This window comes from Epinephelus lanceolatus, chromosome 9, assembly GCF_041903045.1.
Source record: "Epinephelus lanceolatus isolate andai-2023 chromosome 9, ASM4190304v1, whole genome shotgun sequence".
Taxonomy (NCBI): Eukaryota; Metazoa; Chordata; class Actinopteri; order Perciformes; family Serranidae; genus Epinephelus; species Epinephelus lanceolatus.
In genome coordinates this window covers 44,366,917-44,388,987 of record NC_135742.1, presented here as the reverse complement: position 1 = coordinate 44,388,987, position 22,071 = coordinate 44,366,917, and the positions used below count along the sequence as shown (strand labels likewise).

At 41.2% G+C, this 22,071-nt stretch overlaps 2 protein-coding genes across 4 annotated transcripts; one reads left to right on the top strand and one right to left on the bottom strand.

Moving 5' to 3' along the window:
* Positions 1 to 10,361: 10,361 nt before the first annotated feature.
* Positions 10,362 to 16,165, top strand: bcl2l16 (BCL2 like 16). Of its 3 annotated transcripts, none has more exons than XM_033619479.2 (4): positions 10,362 to 10,590; positions 13,564 to 13,784; positions 13,886 to 14,488; positions 15,630 to 16,165. In XM_033619479.2, exons 3-4 carry the CDS (start codon positions 14,006 to 14,008, stop codon positions 15,756 to 15,758), a joined length of 612 nt encoding a protein of 203 aa, XP_033475370.1. In that variant the 5' UTR covers positions 10,362 to 10,590; positions 13,564 to 13,784; positions 13,886 to 14,005; the 3' UTR covers positions 15,759 to 16,165. The 3 variants fall into 3 exon arrangements, with proteins under 3 accessions (XP_033475370.1, XP_078027116.1, XP_078027115.1); XM_078170990.1 differs by having other exon boundaries at positions 11,736 to 13,784; XM_078170989.1 differs by lacking the exon at positions 10,362 to 10,590 and having other exon boundaries at positions 10,655 to 13,784.
* Positions 16,166 to 16,427: 262 nt separating this feature from the next.
* Positions 16,428 to 19,167, bottom strand: LOC117252506 (tubulin beta-1 chain). Its single transcript, XM_033619478.2, has 4 exons — positions 19,018 to 19,167; positions 17,920 to 18,028; positions 17,717 to 17,827; positions 16,428 to 17,608 (listed from the first exon to the last, which is right to left on the bottom strand). The coding sequence occupies exons 1-4, from the start codon at positions 19,072 to 19,074 to the stop codon at positions 16,548 to 16,550; spliced, it is 1,338 nt and encodes a 445-aa protein (XP_033475369.1). The 5' UTR covers positions 19,075 to 19,167; the 3' UTR covers positions 16,428 to 16,547.
* Between the last annotated feature and the right edge of the window lie 2,904 nt (positions 19,168 to 22,071).

Here is a 22,071-nt window from a genome sequence, read left to right as displayed (position 1 = left end):
TGAGGGTAGCTTTGCTGTAATTCAGTAATTGGAAGCTTCCAAAGCTATGTTTTCAAAATAGCTTCCCAAAAATGTATACTCAGTTATGTTCCTCTCTGTAAACTTTCTTTTTGCCAATTGGTGCTAGCTATTCAGGTCAAAATCCTGGACAGTGCCATTCAATCAGGTGACTCTTTTTCTATATGTCAATTCCAACAGAGCAGAGACTCTGGTGTGAGAAGGAGAGGAGATGTGTGCTTTATGATTTTAGGACTGATGTAATGGTGGGAATGTGAGATGCTGTCCTGTTCCTGCTGTGGATCACTGCTGTTCAATGGCAGCTGCAGAGCGGTGCTGCCTATGTTCAGGTGAAGCAACCAAGTGGGCATCTTGTTGAGGTCAGGATGTATGGACAGTTAAATCATTCCACAACCAGAAACCTTTGATCACCAGAACCATCTGGAAACATGGACAGTTATAAAGCAGCAGTCAATAATGTTGGAGACATGGAAAATGACTAAATTACAGTGCACAAGTTAAAGGAGCTGGTGGGATCAAAATTTACTGGAGTTGTCCATCCAGCTCCATCATCAGGTCCAAATTCCAAGTGTTTTAAGATTATAGGCCTACTTCTCTTCAGTTGTACTTTGTGGTTAGCGCTCATTAGAAACTGTTGCCATGCTTACATGCAAAACTATGATGGTGAACATGGTAAACTATACCTGCTATACATCACCATGTTAGCATTGCCATTGTGAGCATTTTAGCACGTTGACACTAGCATTTAGCTACAGCCCCGCAGCTGCTAGTGTAGCTGTAGGCTCTCAAGTCTTTGTGTAGGTAAAAATGTTTAAAAATGAGTCTAGTGGCAACTGTGAGTTACATCATGTTTCCTATTAATCTTGCACCTTCCTCTCCAATGCAACTATGCACACATAAAAAAAACTCTTTACAAGGGACAGGAAGCTTCTCCTGCTTGCAGATGTTGCCACATGAACATGTGAGGGGCCTGATAGGAGCCTCTATCAACCATGTCACTTCCCCTGCTCCCTGGCTCAGCAATGAGGAACAACTAGGTAGCCATTTTGCACAAACACACACACACACACACACACAAACACACACACTGATACTACATCAGAAGTGTGTGTGTGTGTGTGTGTGTGTGTGTGTGTGTGTGTGTGTGTGTGTGTGTGTGTGTGCAGGGGGTGGGTTAGGCTTCTTTCTGGATGGTTAGCCTTATCTTCCCTCCCATGCACATTTACAATGTACGCTGCGCCAGATGGCCAGAAAACACAGAGCTGCTAATAGTACCACTTGATCATGTTTTCGCTACACTATAAATCAGTATATTAACAACATACATAAATGTCATACACGGAGCATTTGATGGATCCCCATGTGACACGTAAAGCCATTTCATAAAAGGAGAGTAAACACTTAAGGGACAATGTAGATTTAGCCATATGTGCCTTAGTGTTCTGTGAGAGAGATCTCACAGGCAATATCCACAATTTAAATACACTGACTTGAATGTAATTAGAATGGCTCTTCATGTTTGCATTTACATACATTTGTAGTTCATAGAGAGGTAAGATTACTGATGAACATGTAAGAAGAGTTAATTGGCCTGCATCTATGATTCAAAGCTAAAGCAGCCTTTATTTTGAAGTTCATTGTAAACAAGTGGTTATGAGCTCAAAACTTGGAGAGAGCTATCAAATTCCAGGTAAGCCTGCCACAGCACATACACACACACGTATATATATGTATATACATACATATATATGTGTACATATACATACATATATATATGTACACATACATACATATATATATATATATATATATATATATACACACATATATATATGTATATGTACACATATATATGTGTACATATACATATATATACATATATATATAGGCACACACATTTATCAGGCACACACTCGTAAATGCGAGGCAGTGTGTCTCCAGTAATACATTACTGCTCCCATGTGGTGAAATCGAAATTTAGCTGCACTTATAAAGGGTCAGTTCACCCAAATATAACAAAAAGCACATACTTTATCACCTCTGTGTAGTGGCATCTCTTCATGCACATAGTTTGGCTTTATTTCCTCAGGTTTTGTGATATATTATTATCTAGATTTCTGCCTCCACCCTAATACAATAGAGTTGAATGGGATTTTGTATGTGGCACATACAGCAAATCTCCATAACATGTCGATCCATGGAATAGAAAAGGCAAAAAGTACCTACAATAAAGACAAATAGGCCTTTATCACAGAAGACATTTTGACATCATAGGAGAAGCACAGTTGTTACTGATAACATTAATGATAGCTTCATTCTATTCAAATCTCCCACTAAGCCATAACTTCCAACTTTGCTACAGTGCAGATGCTCTTGCTTGCTTTCTGCTTTGATTTTGTTTTTCCTTCTTGTCACAAACTCCTACACACTTAAGGAGGTTTCCTAATAACTTTTGACAACTCTGGGTTGCAATTGTATGCTATTTCTTCAGAAGAAATTGCAGATATTGACATATACACAGAGCGATGGCAGGGGACAGCTCAGACCAGCGGGAGCTGCAGCATGAATAATCTCTGTGTGACAAGAGTGTGTTGAGTCCTGCAAAATCCACAACGGGGTAATCATGCCAAAACTGTCGGAAATATCTACAGGAAACTGCCGTGTTACAGACAAGGATTTTTACACTGGAAGCTGAGAAAGGACAACCATTGGTAAGACAGCTAAGTTTGCTACCACTAATCAAAGTAGCGTTAACCATGATGCTACCTTAAATAAATTAAACCTGTATGATACAGTATCTTTCCCAAAACTTGTTAAAGCGGTACCCAAACAGATTGATCCCACTGCCGCCATGCATACACTTGATGCTAAGCCACATGGAACAGAAAAACAAATTCTGGCATCGTAGGAAGGAATACAGCATCACTGGGCATACAGCTCAAAAAACAAACATCAACCACTATCTGAACTAGAAAAACAAATAACTGGTTGCTCTGTGTTGTAGAGTGTAGATCAAAAAATGTATCGGGTGCTTTTGGAAAAAAAAGGAGCTATCTAATAATCAAGATATTGTCATTCGTCCAGCGGATAAGGGCGGTGCTGTAGTTGTGCTATCTAAAGGAAAATATATTAAAGAGGCTCATCACCAACTTGATACCAAATATTATGAAAGACTACATAGTAACCCCTTGCTGGACATGAATAAACAGTTTGATGCTCTACTGAAAGAGGTGCTTGATGAAGGTTGTATTAATACTAATGCATTTGGTTTCTTAACTGTTGAACACCCTGTCGTGGCAGCATTTTATCTTCTCCCTAAGGTGCATAAGGAGCCAAAAGATAACCCTCCTGGCCGTCCTATAATATCAGGTAATGGTATTCTTACAGAACCAGCATCTAAATATATTGATTCATTTATTAAACCTCTGGTTAAGAAACTTCCATCTTTTATTGAGGACACCACTGATGTGTTGAATTATGGAGCTACATTAGGGTCAAAAGTTTTGTACTTGAAAAAATAAAATTTGAAACTGAAAATTCATGTGTTGATCTTGAATTTTGAAAAATACAACAATGTATTCAAAATAAAAATAAGCGTATGAAACGTTTTTTTTCAGGTTCAACAGCCACATTTTAAGTGCTGATATGTCCGATTTCCACATAGCACTGTGAACGCAGCGTAGTGTCCGCTTCGCTTGCGATGATGCCGTCCGGTCGGGTCAACCTGCTGGAGCCCATACATCCAGCACACAGGTGAGAAATGTTAACTAAGTTTTGGGAAATCATAACAAACATTAAAGGGTCATTTTTGTGACAAAGCACATTTCCACTCACCTGACCTGGCTCCAGGTGATTTTTGTGGCTCCAGGTGATTTTTTCCTCAAGGTCAAGCTTGGGGAAAAAAATCACCTGGAGCCAGGTCAGGTGAGTAGGGAGGTGTTTTAGAATTGTTTCCTTTTCCCCAAGCTCAAAGGTTTCATCCAGGGGAAACGTTTACTGGATGTGGAAGCATCAACAGGGCCGTGACGATGGAGCTGTGGAAATGTGTTTTGTCACAGAAATGACCCCTTAATGTTTGTTATGATTTCCCAAAACTTAGTTAACATTTCTCACCTGTGTGCTGGATGTATGGGCTCCAGCAGGTTGACCTGACCAGACGCCATCATCGCAAGCGAAGCGGACACTACGCTGCATTCACAGTGCTATGTGGAAATCGGACATATCAGCACTTAAAATGTGGCTGCTGAACTGCAAAATCTGGCATAATTTATCGCTCTTATACCGCAATTGGTGCTCAGTACTGTCTAAAACAGATTTCTAAATGGAAGTTTGTCACTGGCATCAATTTTTACACTGCCAGTCACATGAATATGCTGTATATAAGTGTTGAGTCAGAATTATTTTAGTTCCTACGTTCCCTGAAGGCACTGTCACACCCGTCTCAGTTGATGCCATGCCCTCCACACCACATCAGGGTCAAAAGTCTGAAACTGAAAAAAAAAAGTTTTGAAAGTGAAAAAAAAAAAAGATCTGAAAGTGAAAAAAAGATTTGAAAGTGAAAAAATAAGATTTGAAACTTTAAAAAATAAGATCTGAATCTGAAAAGATAAAACATGCAACTGAAAAAAATAAGACCTCAAATGTTAAAATATATATGGAAGTGAAAAGTGAAAATAAGTTATTTATTCAAAAGAATTACCAAAGTGAATCAAAATTATATTTAACCTGAAAAAAAAAGTTTCATACACTTATTTTTATTTTGAATAGGCTACATTGTTGTATTTTTCAAAATTTAAGATCAACACATGGATTTTCAGTTTCAAATTTTATTTTTTCAAGTACAAAACTTTTGACCCTAATGTAGCTCCATATTGAACAGGATTGCTAATTTGACTCAGATCCAATCCCATTTTCTTGTTACTATGGATATAGAAAGTTTGTACACAAACATAGACCATCAATCAATCAATCAATCAATCAATTTTATTTATAAAGCCCAATATCACAAATCACAGGAGGGGTTATCTGCTTTGAGCCAATATCTCTCTGACAGAGTGAACTCTACTCCTTCATCTGATTTTCTACTGAAATTGACAGACTGGGTCATTCATAATGACATTTTTTTGTTTATGGATGAAGTATATAAGGATTGGTGTTCCCATGGGTTCTTGTTTCTCTCCAAATTATACTTGTTTATTCTTGGGTTTGTGGGAAAAGGAATTTGTTTTAAATCCTGTTAATCCTTTTCATAATTGCATTACATGGTATGGCCGTTATATTGATGATGTATTTATAGTCTTTGATGGCAGTGAATCTCAACTTTTGGATTTTCATAAATATTTGAATTCCATCAATCCCAATATGTGGCTTTCTACTGATTACTCTCAACACAGTATAAATTTTTTGGATTGAACTGAAGGACAGTTGCATACCACTCTCTTCAGGAAAAGCACTTCGCGCAACACTATTCTTAGAGCAGATTGTTTTCATCCTCACCACCTCATAGAAAACATTCCATATAGTCAATTCCAACGCCTACGGCGTATTTGTGATTGAGAGGTTGATTTTGGTGAACAAGCGGAGGCCATGTCCAGTAGGTTTTCAGATAGAGCTTACAAACCTTGGGTGATCAAACAGGCATTTGACAGAGCTCAGTTACTTGAGTGGGATACTCTTCTTCATAAAAATAGACACAAGCCTGTACATCAGTCTCGTTCTTTTTTTGTCACTACATATAGTACGCATGCTGAACAAATTAAACGGGTTATTAAAAGTAACTGGGCCATTATTGAGAGTGACAATCTGTTGAGTCAAGTTTTTCCTCAACCACCTGTCATTTCTTTTAGACATGCCCCCACTCTCAGGGATAAGCTCATGCATTCATATCTTCCAGCAGATAAAAAAATGTACCTGGTTGACCGGTGGGTACTTTTAAATGTATGCGGTGCCCTCACTGTGATAATGTCCTGGAAACTAAAAGTTTTGTTGATGTAAATACAAACAGGACTTAGAAACAAAGTAATTTCATTAACTGTAACACTACTTTTGTTATATACCGCCTGTCCTGTCCATGTGAGGAAGGTTTTTTCTACATAGGCTGCACTAAAAGACGCCTGAGAGATCGTCTAGCTGAGCATAAATATGCCATTAGAATTAAAAATCATGACTACCCCATCGCCGATTTTATAAACTCTTATAAACTTGATCTTATGTTTTAAAGGGGCAAAAAGCGAAATCGTTTCAACGTTAGGTTCGCTGTTGTGCACTCCCTGTAGACCAAAACAAAGTGTGTCATGAGCCACTCCTCCCTCTACCTCTGCTCTCCACCCCCCACCCCACTCGCCTCAGACTGCAGCTTCTCCACGGACTATTACATCCAGACGGTTCCGGTGTTTCTTCCGCAGGCTCCACTTCACTCAGCTGCCCGATATACCTGCTGATTCTTCCCACATTAACCTGAATGAATGAAACCAGGGCTCGGTGCTCCGGTTGGATCCAAACAGAGAGCCAGGGCTAACGTTAGCTGGGAAGCTAGCAGAGGCTCACTGGCTGTGCTGGCAGCTGAGTGAAGTGGAGGCTGAGGAGGAAGCACCGGTTAGCCCCCGCTAGCTGGGAGGCTAGCAGAGGCTAACTGGCTGTGGTGGCAGCTGAGTGAAGTGGATCCTGAGGAGGAAGCACCGGTTAGCCCCCGCTAGCTGGGAAGCTAGCGGAGGCTAACAAACTGGCTGTGCTGGCAGCTGAGTGAAGTGGAGCCTGAGGAGGAAGCACCGATTAGCCCCGGTTTCACTACAGGCAGATTCACTCGCCACAGGGGCGAGGAAATAAAACCTAGCCAAAAAACAGCCAGCTTAGTTTGGCTTATTTTAGCAGTTAGCGATGTCTTTTACACAGTCTCAGTCTCTGCTGTGTTTAGCTATTTCTCTGCTTTCCTGTTAGCGTTAGCACTAGTCAGCTGCCACGCTAACGTCCCTACTCTTGTCCGTGAGCCGGAGCCGTGAGCCTGGAGAAGAGTAGGAACATTAGCGTGGCAGCTGACTAGTGCTAACGTTATAGCACTTCTCACAGAGAGGACTCACAAAGTGCTTCACAAGTTCAAATACAAAAAATACAATAGCAGAAACAATGCAAAATACACACACACACACACACACAAAGTAAAGTGCAACGAAATACAAAGATGATACAATGGACAATTAATGGAACGCATGCCTAAACAGATGTGTTTTTAACTGCCTTTTAAAAATGTCCACGGAAGAGGCCGCTCTCAGCTCATGAGGTAGTGCATTCCACCATTTTGGTGCAACAGCCTTAAAGGCTCTATCACCTTTCGTCTTTAGTCTTGTGTGAGGGACAGTAAGTAGGTGGCCATCAGCGGACCACAGTGACCTGACAGGACAGCGAAAGGACACCAGATCCGTCAAGTATGCAGGTGCTTGACCATGGAGGGCTCTGTAAGTGATGGTTAAAATCTTGTGCTGGATCCTGAAATTAACAGGGAGCCAGTGTAAGGATGCCTGGACTGGAGTGATGTGAGTGAACTTATGAGATCTGGACAGAAGCCTGGCGGCAGCGTTCTACAGCCCACAAACGTAATAAACCACAAACGTAATACAAATCTGCAGCTTTGAATGTAATAATCCCGCAAATGTAATAAATTTCCCACAAACGTAATAACAGCTGCCTACTACAAACGTAACACACAATTTTCCGCAAATGTAATAACTATTACATTTGCAGGAAATTATTACATATGTGGGAAGGTGAAAATCTAAACTGTAATAACTTCCCACAAATGTAATATGAGACTGAATAATGATCTTTGTGGTTGTTGTTGTTGTTTGTTTGTCCGAGGTGCTGAACAGGTACTGTAGGCCAGATGCTGCAGAGAAATCCGTATTAACAAGAGGCAGAAGAAAATAAAATAAATCCAATTAAACGACATATTTGCTGCCACAGAGTAATTCTGTGAACTGACAAGGAATGGCCAGTGTGTTTGTGTGTGTGTGTTTCTGTAAGTTATTTCTAACTTACTCAGAATGCTGCTCTGTCACTTTCTGACCCGCCCCACCCGACCTGCGGGTTGCTTGTCAACACATGCATCACTATTGGCAGGTGTATAAACAAACAAACAAAAACAACCACAAAGATCATTATTCAGTCTCATATTACATTTGTGGGAAGTTATTACAGTTAAGATTTTCACCTTCCCACATATGTAATAATTTCCTGCAAATGTAATAGTTATTACATTTGCGGAAAATTGTGTGTTACGTTTGTAGTAGGCAGCTGCTATTACGTTTGTGGGAAATTTATTACATTTGCAGGATTATTACATTCAAAGCTGCAGATTTGTATTACGTTTGTGGTTTATTATGTTTGTGGGCTGTTATTACGTTTGCGGGTGTAACAGCCGGTCTAATGAAGTTTTATTGAGACAGGTGAAAAGAGAATTACAGTAATCTAGACGTGAGGAAATAAAAGCATGGATGATCATTTCTAGCTCGGAATAAGTTAACATGGATCTGAGTTTGGAAATGTTTTTGAGGTGGAAAAAGCAGGAGCGAGTGACAGTTTTGATGTGGTCATCGAAGAGCATGGCCTGATCAAATGTGACCCCAAGGTTTCTCAACTTGGGGCGCACATTTGCACTGAGGGACCCTAAGCAGCTGGCCATTTTAGATGCTGAGGCGTCAGGTGCAATAATTAAAATCTCAGTTTTAGCTGCATTCAACTGAAGGGAGTTAGTAGCCATCCAGTCCTTAATTGCATTCATACAATCGTACAGTGAGTCAATTCCATCGGTCCTATCAGGGTTAAAAGAAAAATACAACTGGAGGTCATCTGCATACATATGGTATGAGATACCTTCAAAATTGTTGATGACATCTCTGAGAGGGAGCATGTAGCCTATGAGAAGAGTAGGGACGTTAGCATTAGCACTAGTCGGCTGCCACTGCTAATGTTCCTACTCTCTGTGAGCCCGCGGTTCATGGCTCCAGCTCACGCAGAGTATACATTAGCGTTAGCTCACCAAGTTAGCACTAGAGCTACTACGGCTACTGGAGTAACTTACAGGTATTTGAGCGCTTCTACCAGCTCTTCTAGTCACTGAGCCTCGCCTCCATCTCAGCAAATATATTACATTTATTACAGGTACCATCATCATTGAAGTAGGCAGGGGAATAGCTAAACACAGCCGCCAGGCTGCCCGCCGGGCTACATTTTACAATGCTAATTGCAAATGTTAGCTGGGCTGCCGGGCTACTCACCTAACACAACCGTAACACCTGACCCATTGCTGGGACAGAGCCGCTAATAACTCAAGCTCCGGACATTAACCCATGCTACGATTGTAACATTAAATTTAATTGAATCGACATAGTGACATGTGCCTAACGTTACTGTAACACTAATTAAAACAGACATTTGACTGGCTGTAGCCTTTTATAGGGAGGGAGGGCCAAGGGCTCTGGGGGGGGGGGGCAGCCGGACCGAGGGGCTGGAGGCTGGAGATCAACACAGAGGGAGGTTGTGTGAGGTCATGCTATACTCCAGATGAAAATACACCTCTAGTTCTTCACATAGCAATTGTTTAATTCCTTCAATCTAGAAATGATGAATTTCGCTTATTGCTCCTTTAACTGAGGTTTGGTTGGACAACAAGAATGGAAATGCTGCTCTTATTGAATCCACTCCACCAAATTTTAGATTTGAGTTTGAAGTACGACAGAACAAAAAAAAAAGGGTGGCGTCTGTGCCTTTTTCAGAGATTTGTTTGTAAGAAGCTATCATTTGATAGTTTTCATCTTTTGAATATGTGTAACTTAAAATAGAAATTAAGTTCTCTCCATGTATTATGTGATATACAGGCCTCCTAAATACTCTCCAAATGTTAAATCTACTTCAATTATTTGCACTGAATTTGACTGACATAACGGGTGATTTTAATGTACACACGGATAATGGGAAAAATGCCTCAGAAATTTCTACCATACTTCTTCCATCTGATGATCTGATCTGATCTTTCTCAACATGTGAGAGAGCCTACCCATATAAGCCTCTTCTCCCCTCGGACACCGGCGTCCGCGCTCCCTCCCTCTGTTAAATGGGCTCACAGGCGAATCTCACAAATCTCACAGGCGCACTACGTCATCAAACCATGTGATGTTTGGTATCACCGGATTCAAGGCTATTCAAGAGAAGGCTGAGACACGGGGTCAAACATGGGGGGATGGCACATGCGCAGTGTAACTTGAGCTGCGATTCTGGAGGGTGACAGTGAATAAGTACAGACCAGATGTCACTGCGCATGTGCAATCCCCCCATGTTTGACCCCGTGTCGCAGCCTTCTCTTGAATAGCCTTCACCGGATTCAGGAAGCTCTTGGCTGAATCTGGCATCGTTTTTCTTTTATTCCTTATGGATTTCGCACCAGAGCAGCCTAAACACACTAAGTCCAAAATCGCGATGAGTGGTGACAAGTCATGTCATGCCGTTTTTCCGAGGGGAAAAGTTAAAGGATTACTCGCGATCTCATGCGGATCTGTTAGCGGGCACGTAGCTTTATAAAAGGTAAGAGTCTCACTCCTACCACTATTTTTGGCTGAGATATACCGCCTAGAAAGTGGGATCACAACTTTCACGTTTCATATGGCTTTATTTGGTGATGTTTTATGGTGTTTCTGTTATAAACAACATCAGCTATCATAATCACGCCTGATTTCAATAAGGTACGATGTTTGGAGCTGGTTGAGTGTTGTTTGATCACCGATAGTACTGTTTTGAAGCGATTTCAAAATATTGCTGCTTGTGTTTAAATCACTCTGTGGTTCAGCGCCGGAATACACTGCCTGGCCAAAAAAAAAGTCGCCACCTGGATTTAACTAAGCAAATAGGTACGAGCCTCCTATTGGATAATTACTGCATGGGCGATTATCTTTCAGCTGGCAACAAGTTATTTAACCCCAACTGGTGCAATGAGTTGCTTCTCATTTCCTAAACAACCATGTCGAAAGACACATCCCGTGGTCGTGGAAAAGATGTTAGTCTGTTTGAGAAGGGTCAAATCATTGGCACGCATCAAGCAGAGAAAACATCTAAGGAGATTGCAGAAACTACTAAAATTGGGTTAAGAACTGTCCAACGCATTATTAAAAACTGGAAGGATAGTGGGGACCCATCGTCTTCGAGGAAGAAATGTGGCCGGAAAAAAATCCTCAATGATCGTGATCGGCGATCACTTAAACGTTTGGTGAGATCAAATCGAAGAAAAACAACAGTAGAACTCAGGGCTATGTTTAATAGTGAAAGTAAGAGCATTTCCACACACACAATGCGAAGGGAACTCAAGGGATTGGGACTGAACAGCTGTGTAGCCTTAAGAAAACCACTAATCAGTGAGGCTAACCGGAAAAAAAGGCTTCAATTTGCTAGGGACCATAAAGATTGGACTCTGGAGCAATGGAAGAAGGTCATGTGGTCTGATGAGTCCAGATTTACCCTGTTCCAGAGTGATGGGCGCAGCAGGGTAAGAAGAGAGGCAGATGAAGTGATGCACCCATCATGCCTAGTGCCTACTGTACAAGCCTGTGGGGGCAATGTTATGATCTGGGGCTGCTGCACTTGGTCAGGTCTAGGTTCAGCAACAGTATGTGCTCAAAGAATGAGGTCAGCTGACTACCTGAATATACTGAATGACCAGGTTATTCCATCAATAGGTTTCTTCCCTGATGGCACGGGCATATTCCAAGATGACAATGCCAGGATTCATCGGGCTCAAATTGTGAAAGACTGGTTCAGGGAGCATGAGACATCATTTTCACACATGGATTGGCCACCACAGAGTCCAGACCTTAACCCCATTGAGAATCTTTGGGATGTGCTGGAGAAGGCTTTGCGCAGCGGTCAGACTCTACCATCATCAATGCAAGATCTTGGTGAAAAATTAATGCAACACTGGATGGAAATAAATCTTGTAACATTGCAGAAGCTTATCGAAACAATGCCACAGCGAATGTGTGCTGTAATCAAAGCTAAAGGCGGTCCAACGAAATATTAGAGTGTGTGACCTTTTTTTTCTGGTGGTGACTTTTCTTTTGGCCAGGCAGTGTATATCTCTGACATGCTTGTGACATATGAACCTTCCAGGACCCTGAAGACATCTGGGGCCAGTCTACTGACAGCCCCAAGAGTCAGAACAAAACAGGGTGAAGCAGCATTATGTTATCATGCACCACAAACCTGGAATAACTTCCCAGATGATGTTAGACAAGCCCTGACTACTTTTAAGTCAAAGCTAAAAACATTCCTTCTTTTACACTGTTTACTCCATATGACTGCAACCTTATTTGTAATGGTGATTTTAAAAAAAAAAATGTAAATCATTTAGTAATTAATTTTACCTTTTATATCTTTTGTTTTTTCTCTTTGCTCTTTTCTGTATCCTTTATTATGTTTTATATTTTATTGTTCTGTAAAGCACTTTGAATTGCCCTTGTGTATGAAATGTGCTATACAAATCCAGCTGCCAAGCTGCCTTAGCCATGATGGCGTTGTGACAGTGAGCCAGCATGCACAATAATATATACTCCTATTCTGATGCACATATTGTTAATATTTCTTATTCTTATTTATATTCATGTAGACATTGTGTTGTACATTGTAGCATAATGCCTTTTTTTTCGATTTCTAAACTTTACATACTAGTTTTAGACATTGTAATGTAGCATAGCACTTTTTTTTTTATTTTTTACACACTCAGCATATAGCACATATTTTGTATTTTTTTTAAATATTTTACATACTGGTACGAAAATTGAAGCATAATGCACATAATTTTACTTTTATGTTTTTACATACTCATTATTTTCATACTTCCTATTTCTGGTTTCAACAATTCTCTGCTTGACAACAGAGTGACTATAATGAATCACAATATGTCAGGTTGTTGTATGATGTCTGATATTTTGCACTTAGAAAAAAAGAGATGATAGTTGTGGTTTAGAAGTGAGTTGCACATCATGTTCATGGTGACTACAGCCCTTTAATTAAAAAAACAAAACAAAAAAAACATTACATTAAAAACATACACACAACATACATTAAAAAAATTCTCAAAAGCTGGACAACTAAAATCAAAACTACCTGCATGACTAGAGCTATGTGAGAAAATGTTTTTTAATATATATGATAATTTAAAACCAAATTTGTATTCTAAATAGTTTGAAAGACTCAATGCTAAGAGAATAAGCTCATCAGGTTATGACAGCTAAATCATCATTTTGTTTAGGGCTCACAACTGCAAGATTTGATCAGAAAGATGATACCAGCTAAATGCTCAGAATACAGACACAATGAATTAAGTGGAACAGAAATTAAGTTTTAGTGTGGGAAAAGTCACAAAGTCATAACTCTTTGCATTCATCATGTGAATGATGTTAACAGCTCACTGAAAGCTGTAACCGATCAACATCATTTATTGCCTTTGGTTGTTTGCTCTTTGTAAAGCTAACATGTTTCTCCTGTGTGCTATTTATCCGGCTCTAGCTCTTGTGTTGGAATGGGCTGTGTGTCAGGATGGCCATGTCTGTGCATACGAGGTTGGAGATCAGTGTCAGTTTCCAACACGGGCTCTATATTTAGCTGGTAGGGGGAGTGGGTGACCCAGTCTGAGTGCAACACGTACAGAAACACTTCTCTGGACCCTAACAATCTTTCACCTGCTTGCTGTTTCTTTATAATTGGTGTGTGGTGAAGGCGAAGATGAGGTGAGTTATGAATATTTTATTTCCTCACTAAAAATGACTGCAGTATGCATGTTTACATCCCTCTTTTCTGTACTTTGATTTTTATGAATTTACATCTACAGCATCCCCACACCACAATGACAGACTGATGTGCCGTAGAGATTGCTTGGCAGTTGAGCTGTTATTTGTGTCCTACTGACAATCCATCTTGGTAATCAGTGAAGAGGCAATTAGAAGTGACCATGTGTCAGTCAGAGGTGCCAGGGGCCAGACTGGGCCTGAACAGTCCTGACCCGCTGGTGAGAGAGGCTTTTCTGATGGCCCATGACTACATAGACTATGTAACCACAGGAGGGGCAGACGGCACCATGGGTCCTGCTCCTACAGTCTGCACCACAGCCCTGCGCCACGCCGGAGACGAGCTCTTCAACCGCTTTCCCATCTTCTTCAGGCGCTGGCCTCGTGTCTTCCAGGATGTGACAGAGAACACAGCCTGCCCCATGCTCATGAGCATCCTGGATGAGCACTTCTTTCCCCCCGTCACTGGGGGGCGGCGCAGAGAGCTGTCCTGGAGCGCAGTGCTGTCAGTATATGTGCTGGCTGGCCAGATGGCTCTGCATTGCCATGAGAGAGGCATGGTGGTGGTCCTGCCTCAGCTGAAGGAGTGTGTGGGGGCCTATGTAGAGAGGGTAATCTGCCCTGAGATACGAGACAAGGGAGGATGGGTAAGATAACACAAGTGGATGCTCTTAACTTTATGTCAGAAGTGTGGACTCGAGTCACATGACTTCAGCTAGACTTGAGTCGCAAATTCGATGACTTTAGACTTGACTTACCAAAATCAAAAAGACTTGCAACTCGACTCAACTTTAACACCAATGACTCGTGACTTGATACCCTCCCTCAAGCTATTAAAAAAGTGTGCCATGAATCAATTAATTTCTCTTCATTTCCTAAATCAACTAACATTAACTCTATTCATTCCCAGCAAGTCAACACTTAATTTCCCAGATCCATTTTGTTTGAACCAGTCTGACAACACTGAATCAAGTTGTAGGAGAGAACCACAAAGAGCTAACATTATATTACTGAGCATCAGTTGGACAAAATGCCACCAAAGACAATCTCATTGCGTACAGAAACTATGCGGTGTTCAATAAAAAAAAAACAGATGGCAGTATGCAAAACATGTGGGTCAAAAAAAAAAAAAAAAAACCCACAGAGATGCAATAATGTCCGTCATTCGAAATTTGAAATTGCAAATTTCAGTAAAACATAAAAGTTGCAAGGGGCTTTTATCTTGACAGAGTTAAAGACATTAACACCATAAATTGGTGCAAAAAAACTCATAATGTTCCCAAACCATGTCACCAGAATGCACAAAATTAAGTGTGATGCTCAAAATGTTCTGTTGGAGGACCCCCAAACCCATTTCATGTCTCCCTCTCAATGTTGAAATAAAACCTACGGCCTTGGTCTGTTCATGTATTTTTACATATCTTGATGAATAATCTAATTTCTTAAAAAAAAAATCAAATAAATTCAACAGAAAATACTGAAATGCTGAGGTACAGGCCTTCTGTATATTTAAAAAGTTTTCTTATACCTCTTAATCAACAAGGCCTTGCAACCCCCTGTGAAGCTTTGGTGACCCATAGTGGGAGTTGGGACCCAAGGTTAGCAATCACTACCCTTAGTGATATATGACCACTGTCTTAGTGCACTAAAGAAGAAAGATGCTCTCAAAATACTATTTGCTTGGGGTCTTTATGTTGTATCCTTTGACTGGGATATATTATCGCAGTGTATTGTACTGAAGTGTTTAACTTAATTTTAAACTTTCATCTAATCATTTGTTTCTGACAGACTGGTTTTGTGTCACGCTTTGGAGAGAAGCAGGGCTTGGAGAGCCAGGTGAAGAAAGTGTGTTGTTGGACACTGCTGGCATTGGCCATCGGCATCCTCACCTACTGCTTGTGGAAAAGAATGACCTAGCCAACACTACCACCTAGTGACCACAACCACAAACTGTCCAAAGCTGAGCAACTACATGAAAATGTTTGCAGATGTACTTTACAGTCTGTAATTCTCAATCATTAAATATTTCATAAAGGATTTGAACAAATCACATCACTGACTGCAAACTTAATGTTCTGGTGATAGCCAATGTACAACCTTATGGCAGCCTGTGATGTAAGCAGCATTTCAGCCATTCCTATAGTCATGTGGGTGAAAACTGAGCTTACAGTTTGTGCAGAAATACATGAACTTCTGGTATAAATCACTCTGCTCTGACCTCCATGTCTGCTGTATACCAAGTTTATATGCAGGCAGGATTATAGAGTGGACTGGCATGTACTCTACTTCATTAATGCTTATTAAAGACATTTTGTGATAAACCATATTGTGATCTGCCAGTTGTTTTCAGACCATAGTATTAACATTTGAAACCAGTTATTTTAAAACTTATTTCAAATACACTGCACAAGACACGCTTATGTATCACTGCTGAATTTGATACTGTATTTCACAGATAGCATCATTTCTTAAACAGTAGTTCTACAATTACACTTTGATTAGTGTTATTTGTGCCAAATTAAAAACACCTCAGCTATCATCCCAGTATCAAAATATACCAAGTCATTAAAAACCACTAAGCCAGACTTCAAATATGCAGAAGAACTTTTATTAACATGGACAGAACACTGAAAACTGGAAAGGACTTAGAACATTTCACTGCAACAATTTGACAGCAGAGCTTTGGAAAAGTGTAGATTAGAACATTTAGGGCAGCTCCTCCTCACCCTCCTCCTCAAACTCTCCCTCCTCCTCAGCAGTGGCATCCTGGTACTGCTGGTACTCAGACACCAGGTCGTTCATGTTGCTCTCTGCCTCGGTGAACTCCATCTCATCCATACCCTCACCGGTGTACCAGTGGAGGAAAGCTTTGCGCCTGAACATAGCTGTGAACTGCTCAGAGATGCGCTTGAACAGCTCCTGGATGGCTGTGCTGTTGCCGATGAAAGTGGCAGCCATCTTGAGGCCACGGGGAGGAATGTCACAGACGGCGGTCTTCACGTTGTTGGGGATCCATTCAACGAAGTAGCTGCTGTTCTTGTTCTGTACGTTCAGCATCTGCTCATCTACCTCTTTCATTGACATGCGGCCACGGAAGATGGCAGCCACCGTCAGGTAGCGGCCGTGACGTGGGTCGCAGGCAGCCATCATGTTCTTGGCATCAAACATCTGCTGGGTGAGCTCTGGCACAGTGAGGGATCTATACTGCTGGCTGCCTCGGCTTGTGAGGGGTGCAAAGCCTGGCATGAAAAAGTGCAGACGGGGGAATGGCACCATGTTTACAGCAAGCTTACGCAGGTCAGCATTGAGCTGTCCAGGGAACCTGAGGCAGGTGGTGACGCCGCTCATGGTGGCAGAGACCAAGTGGTTGAGGTCACCATATGAGGGGGTTGTGAGTTTGAGGGTGCGGAAACAGATATCGTACAGAGCTTCATTGTCGATACAGTAGGTCTCGTCTGTGTTTTCTACAAGCTGATGGACTGACAGAGTGGCATTGTAGGGCTCAACAACTGTGTCTGACACTTTTGGGGAAGGCACCACGCTGAAGGTGTTCATGATGCGGTCGGGGTACTCTTCGCGGATCTTGCTGATGAGCAGGGTGCCCATACCAGAGCCCGTACCACCGCCCAGGGAGTGTGTGAGCTGGAAGCCTTGAAGGCAGTCACAGCTCTCTGCTTCTTTCCTCACCACATCGAGGACAGAGTCTACCAGCTCTGCACCCTCTGTGTAGTGGCCTTTAGCCCAGTTGTTGCCTGCACCACTCTGGCCTGCAATACAAGAATTGAGACTAAACATCACACTTTTAGGTGCACAATGAGAAATTTTCTGATCTTAAGTGCAGAGAAAAAAAAGTGAAATTAAAAAATTAAAATTACCAAACACAAAGTTGTCTGGTCTGAAGACCTGGCCAAAAGGTCCAGATCTCACAGAGTCCATGGTGCCTGGCTCCAGATCCACCAGCACAGCACGGGGCACATATTTACCACCTATAAATGAACAGGTAAGAGGTTAGGGATAATCAAATTAAAAAAAAAAAAAAAAAAAAAAAAAGAACTAATCAGGACTGCTTAAGACTGACCTGAGGCTTCATTGTAGTAGACATTGATCCTGTCCAGCTGCAGGTCACTGTCACCATGGTATGTACCAGTTGGGTCGATACCGTGCTCATCACTGATCACCTCCCAAAACTGAATCAAGACAGAATGCAAACCTTTGTTAGCTCTTAAGATCAAATGACAACATTCATTCATTCATTCAGGATGTGGGTCTGTTTTACTTGGGATGCCAGAGTTTCAATCAAATTTATAAAGCCCAATATCACAAATCACAATTTGCCTCACAGGGCTTTACAGCATATGGCATCCCTCTGTCCTTAGGACCCTCGCAGCAGATAAGAGTTCAAACTTTATTTCCCGCCGTGCTGCCTTCGCGCGCGCGGCCCGACCCCCTTATTGGCTGCGACTCAGGGGTTACGAATTTGAAAATTCCTGCTACGTCACTAACCGCCAAGACCGCCTACTTAAGGCAAAAGCCGGGCGCAATTCAAAAGGCAGTGCCAAATAGGCCTCAGTGAGCCGGGAAATGTTACAAAATCAGTAACGTTACCCTTCCAAAAAAAAAAAAAAAAGGGGGGGGGGTGTACTTTTACAATCGTACCGGATTAACGTTACCATTCATATAAAATAAAGTACATTAAAAAAAAAAATCACGTTGCTTTCCTTTTTTAATAGACAATGACCACTTCCTTTTTTCCGCATTGCAGTACTTGTTGGCAAACGAACAATGGTGATATTAAGCCAATAGTGCGCAAACGGAAATCGCATAACAATGTTAAAACGAATAACTAAAGGTTTAATGTGTTAACTACAACAGGCGGTCAGAACTTACAATTTTTCAACAGATACATTTTACGACACGAAAAAAAAAATGTTCTAATTGTTTAAAGCTGTCTACACTTCGACAAATTACGGCCCTAAAGACGTCCAAAGTCGTCATTAGTTTAAATTTAACATTAAACGGCAGTTTTCGTAAGTAGGACACGTTCGTATTTCGAGGGTGTGGTTTCTGCGACGCGTCCGGGCACAAAGCATCGGCTTCTACAGCAGAGTACACGGTGTTTCCCAACAAAATAACTCCATTTATAATTAAAAAAAACAAAAGTTTAGGTTTTACTAACCTTGGCACCAATCTGGTTTCCGCACTGGCCGGCTTGAAGATGAACAATTTCCCTCATTTTTATTTGTGGAGGTAGAGTCGACAATTGAATGACTTAGCCTTTCTTGTATGTGCGCACGCAGTGCTTGAACCCTTGCTTTTATACTACACCCAGACCCGCCCTTTACGCCTCATGTCGAATTTGGATTGGCTGATTTGCCCAAGCATGTTTGACAGACACAATTTTAAACCAATCAAATGTTCTAATGCCTATCCGCTATTGGTCTAATCCTCTTGCCAATCATATTCATGTCAAACGTGTGACTAACGTCGTCTGTGGACGTTGGCTTACTTGACTCATGATGGCGGAGCAGAAATACGACACTGAATATTCTGCTTTTCACAGCCGCACGTTGGCGTCTGTAACAGGCACTGAAACCTTTTACGTCCTCGATTACAGTGAAATATTTTGATTTGTCCGGTTATAAGACAGCAATCACAGTTGGTTGCTAGTAAGCCACAGTCCACGTGGCTGACAAACAGAATACAATGGTTCAGTTTAGCAGAAGTTTCACTAGCGGAAACTGTCGCAACAGAGCTGGACATGACTGGCGTGGTTTCAATCATAATTTTCAGTCATGTGCCTCAGAGGCCCAGGAGTCTACAGATTCCCATTCCAGCAGCTAGTTTGCCAGCTTAGCTCCCCTTTCAGTAGCTCACTTTAGTAATTAGCTGATGAACAGATTGGAACAAAAAGCTTGGTGATGCTTGATGATTTCAACCATTAGGTAATAGCATCATATCACAGAGTGTTAAATGCAAACATTGTGTGAAAATATTTCAAAGTAAAGAAAATAATAGTTATATTACAGGAATGGTTATATTTTAGGTGAACACTGAACATTAGGCTTAGGCCTACTACACTATCAACAAGGCAGGCAACCAAAAACAGCCCTGCAGTTCCCTGGCAGATGTAAAATCGTCTGTGGTGTAAAGTGTTTTCTTCCATCTTAATGTAGGTTTTAAACCTGTCAGAGTCAGCTTTATACACCTCAAAACATCTTTCAGAGGCATGGTGAATTCTTAAAGGGATAGTCTGGATTTTTTTGAAATGGATTAGTGGGAGATACTTATCCATAGTCAATAGCCTATATTACCTACAGTATGTGAGTCAGCAACCGCCCATTTTGGAGAATCAGGCTGGCACAGAAGCTAAGCAATCTAATGATGTCAAGCAGCAACAAAATGTATTTTAGCCTAGAGTTGCCACCCGTCCCCACCCGTTTTTCCCAGAATTGTTCTCTTTTTTCATCAGCTGTCCTGGGAAAAAAACAAAAATCTCTCCCGGGACACAGTTTGTCCTGTTTTTTGGGGGAAAATGCAGCAGCAGCAGGCCAAGGAGTCCATCCAGAATCAGTGCAACAGGCTCAAGAACATCTGTGTCAGAGAGACAACAAAGAGGTAAGAGGAGCTGTGGGAAGTCCTAACAGTTCACTTAGTATATTTGCACATCCAATCATGTTTTAATTTGTATTTTTTCCATTTATATTTAACCCTATGGGCCCGAACGACACATAGTGCGTCCAAATTCGCACTAGTTCTTCTCTATGGTTTTTCTCCGCGACCGTGCGTCATAGCGAGAAGCCATGCATATCACGTGAAACAGCAGAATCATAGCTTTCCGAATGTTTTCACAGCAAAAAAAATGATAAAGTTACACTAAAATTATGTATAACAAAGCTTTCATACAGCTTTTCACACACATTACTCTTGGATGGATTACTCGCGAATGCAGGCTTGCACAGAAATGCCACACATATCATGTGAAAGCGCAGGACTAGAGCTTTCCAATGATACCACACACATCATTGTGCTGTCATCCCATCACGCTATAAATCCAGATCAAGTGTCTACCAAATAAAATCCTGATGAATTTCTTTGCAATCCATTATACAGATCTTGTTATCAGTCATTTCATATAGTGAGGAATATCGTATCTTACCACGTCTTAGGCTTGCGTGTGTTTCTCCCTGTCTATCCACATTTGTAACGTTAGTCCAGCTTTCAAGATGCAAATAGCCTATCTCCATATTGTCCAGTTGACACTCCATTAAACTTTGTATGACAAGACCAGTGCACTTACCTTTGCGCACCCAAACAACTGAGGCCTAATTATGCATGCTGACAGGGCCGTAGTCACCATATACATTGAGGGGGACACGTGCCCCCCCCCAATGCCCATTTTTTTTTTAACTGCAATCAAAGTGGCACATATTATCTTGGAGGATATCATTGCACTTGGTTGACTATTTTTCTGTTATCTTAGATGTAAATATTGCATGTTTCTTTCAGATAAAACACATTTTTGACTTGTGAATGAGTCAATGGAATTTCTTGCAATAATGAAAAAATACTGGCAATCATGTCCGCCTGGTACAAACCACATGTTTTGGACAACTGTGAAGTGACAGAATGTCCCACCATCATGGTTCTTATATTGCCAGATTCCAGAGAGAGTCTCCCCTCCTCATATATGGCAGAGTATGTCAACTTCCAACTTGCTATGGTGAGATACATGTAAAAATGTAAGAATTTAGTAACACAGATTTGTTTTTTTCATTGATATAAAAATTAATATAAAATAAGGGGCACATAGAAGGACATGGAATGATGGCAAATCTGGTCTCCTATGTCCGAACTTCATGTTCATTGGTCAGTCTGAACTGTTAATAATGGCCGAGCCCTCTGCCTCAAACATTTGGTCGAGTGTCCCTTTTTTCACAAATCCAAGGTGGCAACCCCATTTTAGCCACCTAAAAAAAGTCCCACCTAAAACAATCAATATTGCTTTAAGTGTATGCTGTATTAAGAGTAATTTCACTACTTTCCCTTTCTGTCCGACAACGATTACCAACAGGGAGCAAGCTTTTGCTTAATTCAAAGCCGAATTCCATTGACTTGTTATGTTTTTGTTGTTAGTGTGTGTCTTAAAGTGGTTAGTTTAGATTCACCAAAGTGACACAAAAACACAAACTAACTAATTGATTGAAGCAGCGGTAGACTAGCAGCTTCTGTG

Excerpts from the sequence above, each read along its gene's own strand:
- bcl2l16 (XM_033619479.2), top strand. The coding sequence starts at position 14,006 with ATGTGTCAGTCAGAGGTGCCAGGGGCCAGACTGGGCCTGAACAGTCCT. Across the intron at positions 14,489-15,629 it reads TACGAGACAAGGGAGGATGG|ACTGGTTTTGTGTCACGCTT; the intron begins GTAAGATAACAC and ends TGTTTCTGACAG.
- LOC117252506 (XM_033619478.2), bottom strand. The coding sequence starts at position 19,074 with ATGAGGGAAATTGTTCATCTTCAAGCCGGCCAGTGCGGAAACCAGATT. Across the intron at positions 18,029-19,017 it reads GAAACCAGATTGGTGCCAAG|TTTTGGGAGGTGATCAGTGA; the intron begins GTTAGTAAAACC and ends GTCTTGATTCAG. Across the intron at positions 17,609-17,716 it reads ACCAGACAACTTTGTGTTTG|GCCAGAGTGGTGCAGGCAAC; the intron begins GTAATTTTAATT and ends CTTGTATTGCAG.